Source organism: Cajanus cajan, chromosome 2 (genome assembly GCF_000230855.2).
Source record: "Cajanus cajan strain Asha chromosome 2, NIPB_CcT2T_4, whole genome shotgun sequence".
Classification (NCBI taxonomy): Eukaryota; Viridiplantae; Streptophyta; class Magnoliopsida; order Fabales; family Fabaceae; genus Cajanus; species Cajanus cajan.
The window spans coordinates 68,450,453-68,459,296 of record NC_138518.1 but is presented as its reverse complement, the minus strand read 5'-3'; the positions used below and the strand labels follow the sequence as shown (position 1 = coordinate 68,459,296).

At 28.9% G+C, this 8,844-nt stretch overlaps 1 protein-coding gene and 1 long non-coding RNA gene across 3 annotated transcripts; both read right to left on the bottom strand.

Annotated features, from left to right (window-relative positions):
• Positions 1–1,502: 1,502 nt before the first annotated feature.
• LOC109810724 (Galactose oxidase/kelch repeat superfamily protein) lies at positions 1,503–3,848 on the bottom strand. The gene is made up of 2 exons (XM_020374267.3): positions 3,180–3,848; positions 1,503–2,272 (listed from the first exon to the last, which is right to left on the bottom strand). Exons 1-2 carry the CDS (start codon positions 3,713–3,715, stop codon positions 1,645–1,647), a joined length of 1,164 nt encoding a protein of 387 aa, XP_020229856.1. The 5' UTR covers positions 3,716–3,848; the 3' UTR covers positions 1,503–1,644.
• Positions 3,849–4,525: 677 nt separating this feature from the next.
• Positions 4,526–5,785, bottom strand: LOC145954498 (uncharacterized). Of its 2 annotated transcripts, none has more exons than XR_014431737.1 (2): positions 5,334–5,785; positions 4,526–4,662 (listed from the first exon to the last, which is right to left on the bottom strand). It is a non-coding gene; the product is annotated as an uncharacterized LOC145954498 (long non-coding RNA). The 2 variants fall into 2 exon arrangements; XR_014431738.1 differs by lacking the exon at positions 4,526–4,662 and adding an exon at positions 4,820–5,101.
• Positions 5,786–8,844: the final 3,059 nt, after the last annotated feature.

Sequence of the window (8,844 nt, the reverse complement as noted above, 5' to 3'; positions counted from 1 at the left end):
AATGAACTGACATTTACAATGGTATAACAAAAAATCAAGTATGTATCAAATCGAATGAACTGAGTTAATGGTGTCAAACTTTTAATGTAAATAGTTATTTCATTTATACCTCTCAATATGACCAATAAATTTATCTTTTTCCTTAGAGAAGATTTATCTTAACTTGTTAATAATATAATTGTGGCTAGTATATGGCATACATATTAAAAAAATAATAATTTACTTTTTTAACTTATTTAATACCTACTTAAATTTATTTATTTAAAAAAATAATAATTATTTAAAGCATGAAATGTATACACTAACAATATTTATCATCTCATTACAAATATAAATTGTCGTTAATTTTTATAATAATTATCGTGAATGATATATCTATCCGGATGTTATATTCTTTATTAAATGATAACATAAAAAATATTATAAGATTGTGTATAAAATTTAAACTCAACTAAAATGTACTCTCTTAAAAATTTATAACGAAATATATACTCTTTTGAGTTTCAAAAATAAAATGCACATGATATTAAATTGAAAGGAAGTTGATTAATGTTTTTCAATATATTTTTATCTAACTAATAACAAACATTATGACTTTGAAATAAAAAAATTTGATGTATTTTGTTACATCAAGTTAGATAATAACGATGCGTCTCTAGAAGAGGATATGAATCTCCATTCGGTTCAAAGTGAAGAAATTTTAAGGTAGTTAGAAGTACGAGAACTTAGATTCAATCCTCATTGCGACCATCCTTATAATCTTTCTTATCTTTAAAAAAAAGAAATTGTAGATGAGGAATTAAATACTTAGCATAAGTAAGAAAATAAGAATCTTCCTAGGAATGGGAAGCAACAAAAAAATACCACTTTCTATTGGTGTAATTGTATATAACTTTTATAATTATCCACCTTCATGTCTTCAAGAAAGAAAATAACTTTCTACAAATATTCTTTACTCGTTTGATTTCTTCTTTTTGTCTGCTAATTCGATGAACTTTATTCCTGCTTGTGCCTTATCATTTAGTTCTATTTAACCTATCACTATTCGAGCAAATTCCGGCCCCATAAAATTTGACGACGTGCACCCAATTAGAGAGATTGAGTCACGAGTGCATCAAGACTTAAGTTCTCACATTTCTAATATCACCAAAAGAGAACCCAAAAAAGAAAGGAACAAAAAGGAAATGAAGCTTGCCCAGCAAAATTTGTAGTGCTGCACAAATCAATGGTTATTACATGAATAGAATTGTAAAAATAATCCAACCATAAACCAAAGACATGATATGACAATGATGACATGATAAAACTAACAAGAACAACAAAAACACTGAATTAACATCATCCTATTATGAAGTTCATCATTAATGCTATCCAAAATCGTAGTAAAATAAGAAGTCTCTTGATTTAATAGTTGTAAAACTTGTCTTAAAACACGAGTTGACCTAATACATCCAGAATCGATTACTGCAACGTAAAATAATATTTAGTTAGCAAAAATCACGTCCATAAATGCAGAATAATTCTTAATTATCAACTTTGAAACGTTGCATGGATCTTGTCCATAAATAAAAAATAAAAATCCTAGTAAAGCAGCAAAGGTCCAAAGCTCTCTCAAGGTTTCTAATTGCAGAAGCAGACAACATTTCAGGCCTTGATAGTTACACAGCATAAGCACAAACCAGATGGCCTTATATCAGAAGTCTGCCATTCAGATCCAGGGGCTGCATTTGGATCATACAACAAAGTCTTGTATGAAGGCTCTTCCTCAAGTGAGAACAGCAACAACTTACCATCCAGTATCCCAAACCGAAAACCAATGCTTGAACTCCCTGTCAAAGGAACCGGAACCATTTTCCATGAATTGTCCTCAGGATTGAATATTGCCAACTTCCGCTGATTCTTCCACTCCATACAGAAAAGCTTCTTTTCCAGCACTGCATGAGCAGTGACCATGACACACCCGTTTTTCATCTCACACCAGTTGTGCTTCTTGGGGTTGTACACATCAACAAACTTGGAGTTTCCAATTGTAAATCTTGACCTTCCCCCCATCACATACAGCTTCCCCTCAAATCCACAGGCAAAGCAACCCCATCTCGGGCGACGAAGGCTCTCTATCGGCGTCCATTTGTCGGTATCAGGGTCATACACCTCTGCACTGGAGAGACTGTCACCGTCTGTGCCGTAGCCGCCAACAGCATAAACCAAGCCATTGACTTCAGCACAAGCAAAGTCATAGCGTGCCACATTCATGTTTGACAATCTGCTCCAGCTGCAATTGCAAATGCATACTTTAATAATAGCTATAGCAACATGTATCATGGTAACCCATACAATATCTAGCTAAATTAAACATAAGACATGACCATTGTTTAAGTCCTGCAACTTCATCAATAACATAAGAAAATAAATATAGATGTAAAGCACGCAATGAAAATGAGGCTGATGCATGATTAAAGCATATTTCATGTTTCAGAATTCATGTAACAACATTGCTAATGTTTTTTCCCTGGAAAAGTTAAAAATAACTAATCATTTTAAGGCCTTACAAAACTGGGAGACTAAAATCATACAACTCAATTTGTATCAAACCATTCCAAGGTTTCTTCTAGTTTTGACTTTATTTAGTGTTTGAGTGAAACAATTCTCGTAGTAAAAGACACTTCTTCCAAAGTTAAAATCTAATAGCAAAAGACTTCTAAGCATAGACTTCAGTTCTAATTTCTGAAACCAACATTCCTGAAATGGATAAACTATAATGAACCAGAGAACTAATAGCAGGATTATTTTAGGGCAAAACTTAGATGCAGTTCCTTAATCATGATAGGTGTTGTTTTTCAACCAAAATGAGAATTTTACCTTCATAATATGCATTTTACATTTAATGAATGTATATTAATAAAGTCTGCATTAAATGTAAATGCATATTACTGAGGTAAAACTTCAGTTTTATTAAAGAACAACCTCAACCATGCTTAAGAAACTGCAGCTAAGTTTTGTCCATTATTTTATCCCTGTAGAAAAAATTATAGGCTCAAAAAATCAATATTACAGGTTTATATCTCCCAATACAGTTCACAACATAATCCTCCATTAACTCAATTATATAGAAGGAATTATCATATCAAGTGTAATAAGTTCTCAAGGCATCCAAGTAAAGTTACAGTAGAAAAGCATACCTGTTGAGGCAAGAATCATATTGGTAAACCTCTGCTGAGACAGAGGTAGTTCCATCAATCGATGAATAACCAGCCATAACAAGGAGCTTTCCATTAAGAACCACTACCCCAAAGCCAGCCTTCGCTGGACCAGGCATCAGCGGAAGAGAACGGCGATTTTGACCGAGACAATCCATGACCTCCCACTGGCTCCCATTTCCTTCACTACCTGCTGTCAAGATATAGAGCCATTCCTCATGCATCCCAGCCAATTTTCTCACAGTTATGAATTCCTTGCTTCGAATAAAGCACCTCCATCTCTTACAGACACCACCCATTGCAGGGGAGTTAGAACGAGGCACGAGTGCAAGGCAGTGCTTTGAAACATCATCAGGCAGCCCAGGTAGGATGGGGCTACTACCATCATCAACATCATCCAGAGCCTCACTCACATAATGATTGCTTTTTGTGAGAGGCCGTTCATCATGGTTGGCCAAATTGGGAAAACACATATTTGGCTCAGAAAATCTCTTCTTTTCAGCCACAAAACCAGGCATTTTTCAATTAGCAATCACACATAGCATATATACCATGAAGATATAGAGAAATCTCGTTGTTGACCAATCAACCAAACAATGTGAAAATGTCTTACTGAGTACAACTAATTAAAGAAGCTCATGATACCCTTCACCAATTGGGATTCTACAAGACCAAGGCATAAAAGATGTCGCGGAACGAATCACATGAGCAGCATAAGAAGATGACTTTCTGTGCCTTATCCAGTCTGATTCAAATTCCATAACAGAAGTTATGCTCCTACAGTAATCCCTCTTACTAGTTTTCTGTCTGTTATATCTTAAACTTCCAGATTTGTATTTTCCCTCACACATTGCCCAGGTATCTATAAATTATGACAAAAAAGTTGTTATATTTCAAAGTTAAAAATAGAAATTAACCGATGTTCATCAACAAAACTGTAAAGTCATACCAGAGTGGGCCATAGAACTTGGCAAGCCTTAGCCTCCTGTAACTTCCATTCTCTTAAGTCCTATCAGCTGAATGAATCAAACTGAGGGGGAAAAAGTAGCACAAGATTTAGAAAATTTTGACAATTCAATTTAAAGAAGTTCTATCAGCAGGACTAACAAAAACAAATCAGAGTCCCTTTTACATATATCACTCGCACAAGAAAGCATACTAAATGTTTATAAACACCATGATCTAAAATTATAGTAAGGAATTATCAATTTATCGTCAAACAAAAGTCCACCTTCCGATGTTCCCAGAAAGGCCATAAACGCTTGTGATCTCAAGACAAAACAGGTAAGAAACTACAGAGAAGAACCAAGTGAGAAACTTTTAACAAGAAAAAAAAAAAAAAAATTGTCCCTATTGAATAAAATGCAGGGATGAATAAATCATGGTAAAACCACTCAATTGAGGACTGCGAGGTGTCAATTGTTCTCTTGCAAGAAAACCCAAATCCAAAGCAGCCACCGGATGCCTTTATAAAGAAAAGCCAACAAGAAATTATTTTTTTAAAAGGGAAAAACACATCCAAATCGACCAACCCAAAAGAAGAGAACCTTTCACCGCAAGAGATTCATTTTGATTTTTTTGGTATAAGGCTACAACTATCCTTTATAAGTCGCTTAACACCATTATCAATAACAAAACTCTCTTTTATCACATCTTTACATGTAGGACTCAAATTTAAGACTACTTTTGTTTGTTAATATACAAAAAAGCTTCTGTTTTTGTATGGATTTGCAAATGAGACTTTGTCAAGGGATCCTATAAAATTTGCAAGGGTCCATAAACCTCAGTTGTTGAGAACGAAGACGTGAATGAAAAATGAAAAAACAAAAGGCATCCAAACGAATCTGGGGTTTCAGAAATCAGGAACACACACATGTTTTGAATTTGAACATTGTCCTTCGGTTCTGAATAGAAGAGAAACAATTTTAAGACAATGAGTCAACTTGGCAACAAACAGGTAGAGGAAAACAGGAATACTATATAGCCATAATAAAACAAGTGACAAGTAAAAAGAGTGTTAAAAAATCAGATTCAAAATAGCAATTTGATAGATCTGTAACAAGAGAAAACGGGAATTGGAATAACAAGAGAACTAAACAAAAAAATGGAAAATAAAGAGAAAGAAGAGGAACTTACAAGAATAATAATGAGATGTTAAGGGAATGGAAGTGTGTTAAGAAGAAGATAGGAGTTGGTGGCACTCTAAGAAGCAAAGTAGAATTTATAGGATTTTTAGGTACCAAAAAGGTCGGAGACAAGATATTAGGATAACACTGACACACTCTCACCACGTCAGGACTTATTTTACAGTTTACACCCAACTGTTTGATAAATAAAGTAACTGCAGTGTCTGCAATTGGAATTTTCTACATGTGACATCTCCTCTAAGATAATTTTTCTTATTACTAGTTTTAGGTTTATTTGAATTAGTCTATTTATAGATAGAAAAAAAAAACGTCCCAACAACTCTGTAAACTTTATAATTGATACAGATGTGAATTGTAGCCTGTAAGTGTACAATATATTATATTCTGTTTCATAAAGTCTATTAAGAATTTCGTTTTGGTCAAAAAAAATTGACAACATAACACCCAAGAGGTTATTTTACTCTAATGATTATTATATAACTAATATTTTAATTTGCGTAATATATTTGTATGTTTATTATATATAATTAAAATTTATAATAATTTTTATATAAATTAATATGAATATGTAAATTATATTTGAATTAGTATACATAAATATTTTAAATAAATAAATTATATTTTATATTTATAGTAAATAGTTTGTATTAGGAAAAAAAATATTTATTGATATAGTTTCTTTAAAATTATTAATGTTTAATTCATAAATATTTATGATAAATACAAATTAAATTAAATAAAAAAGTTAAAAAAAATTATAAATCTTATTGTTGAAGAAAAATCTCCTAAAAATACTCTCCCGCATGATAGAAAGTTTCGTATTTAATATACAGGAATTAATTTATAAATAATTATGACAAACCAAAATCAAATTAGATAAAATAAAATTTTAAAAATTCTTTGAAAAAATTCTTTAAAATATTTATGCATAAGATCAATTTTATATTTTTTTTTTGTAAAGATAGGAAATATTACAAAGATAGTTGCAATGAGGATTGAACCTATTCCTCACATTTCTAAAAATTCTTGATTATGTTTTATAAATGTCAAAAAGAAAATATTTTAGGGTTTTTGATTTATGTCTCTTAGTTAATGTCAAAAAAAATTTCGTATGCATCTTATTGGATTTGATTATTTTGTCCCATTATTCCGTAAATTAAATGAAGCGCAAATAAAGTAAATTCTTATTAGATATGTATATAGAAAAAAAAATTATACTAACAGTGTATGTAGATTAAACTTATATTTTAAAACTAAATTACTTTTAAATTTAATATATTATGAAACATTAGTTAATATATAATATTTTTTTTGCATTCAAATAATTTTGATGAAAAAATGTGTGAAGAGTTTAAATATATATTTTTTATATTTTTCGTCACATCAATTATGTAATTTGTGATTACCTTCAAATATATGTTTATTATATTTTTATATTAATAGATTGTTTTATAATTAGGTAATGGCATTAATAATTCCTACACGAACATTTTTTTGAATATTATATTTTATGATAACAACTCCGGCCATAATTATGGTTCGTACGTGATCATTGATTAGTTTAAGTGATGAATATTTTTATCGGAATAGTAATTGAACGTTTTTTTTCCCTTTAAATGCACTAAGTTGGAATAAATTTGTTAGCTCATTGTCTGAATAATCACTTACTGATTATCTTACAATCATACTAATAATTTTATTCGAACACTTTAGGAATTCAAAAAAAAATGTCAAAAAGGGTAGGGTAAATGTTTGCTATGTTGAAACGGATATGACAAGTATGTTACATTATTTATCCACAAAATTTAGGGAAAATCAGTGTAAGTTTGAGTATGATTATTATAGCACCTATTCCACTTTGTACTCGCACCAAAATATATATGCTAAAATATCTAATATATAACTGTTTGTATTGAAAATAAATTATAATGAGTATGATTTTTATTTTATTTTTTGAAAAGGAGGGCTAACTTTTTTTTTTCTATCAAATTAACTTTTTAGAAAAATAAAGTAGTACATCTAGTTAAGACTTTATGTCAAAGACAAAGAATTTAATCTTAATTTTTGATTAAATAGTATAAATGTCAAATCATTTGAATCAATAACATTTAATAATGAGAATGAATTATAATTAATATTAAAAAATTTAATTTAATTTTTAAAATACATAAAGTAAAAAAGAAAGTTTAATTTTGTTAGATACATAATATCAATTGATTTTGTTTATAATTAATCATTGTAAAAAAAAATACTTATTATTTTTAATAAAGCTTTTTCAATTTTATTTTCATCCACAGTACTTGAACTTAAAAGAATTTTATTTTCATTCGAATAAAAATTTATCGATAAAAAAAATGTAATTTATATGCATCATTAATATGATATAATTTTAAATATTTATCCAATAGGAATTTTGCATATTGTCATATCATATTATTGAATAGAATAGAATGATGTTTACTATATGTATATATAAAAAATTTTCCAATAATACTGTATTTAAATCAAGTTTTAAAATTAATATATATTTCACTAAAAATAAATAAATTATATCAAAAGATTATATACTTTTTTAAATATATGCATTACTTCCAAAATATGATTGATCATATTTGTAATTATTGTTATTGTTAAACATAATTTAAAAATATATATTCAAATTTTATTTAATATTAATTATATTAAATAATAGGTTAAAGGAACTTGTCTTTTATATACTGATAGTAAAATTTTAGAAAAATTTAATAATAAGATTTTATAATAAAAAAATAATTATAAAATTTTGATCAACAATTTTGTAACTAATAACAAAAACAAAATGAGATTTGAGAAATAATATTAAATTATTAATATAAATTTCACCTAAAACTTAAGAGTTTTTTTTGTCACGACTGCATACAAATAATGAGTATAAATACAAGTATATAAATATTCTGTAAAAAAGTGGAAATTAAATTATTATCCACACGAGTATAAAAATATAAAATGAGATAAGAATATATTTTTTCAATGGTGAGTTTAGAGGGGGTAATATAAAACCCTAATTATACCCTTTTACTTTGTGATCCATATACAGAATATTTTATCTACTACTACAACTAATATTTTCCAACTTCAAGCAACCAAAGTTAAGAGTCAAATATTCCATCTTTGTCAATGTTCATCAATAACCACGGATTGATCTAGTCATGTGGTGATGAGCCATTGGTGGATATATATGCGCTATGTCTTATCTACTTTCTCCACTCTTTCCTTTTCATTGTTGACATTGTCACCTTGTTCCAGCAATTTTTTTTTTTACTTAAAATTAGTAACAATAATAATGCTATTAACGACCACATACATTAATTAATACGAAGTTGTTCAATTAATTATTGATTTTGAATCTTAAATATACTAATTATGTTAAACACTTAAGTTATAAACAATTATAAACAAGTTTCATTAGTTTAATTTAGTACAAAGTAGAAACCGATACAAGTGAAATGGTATGGTTGAAT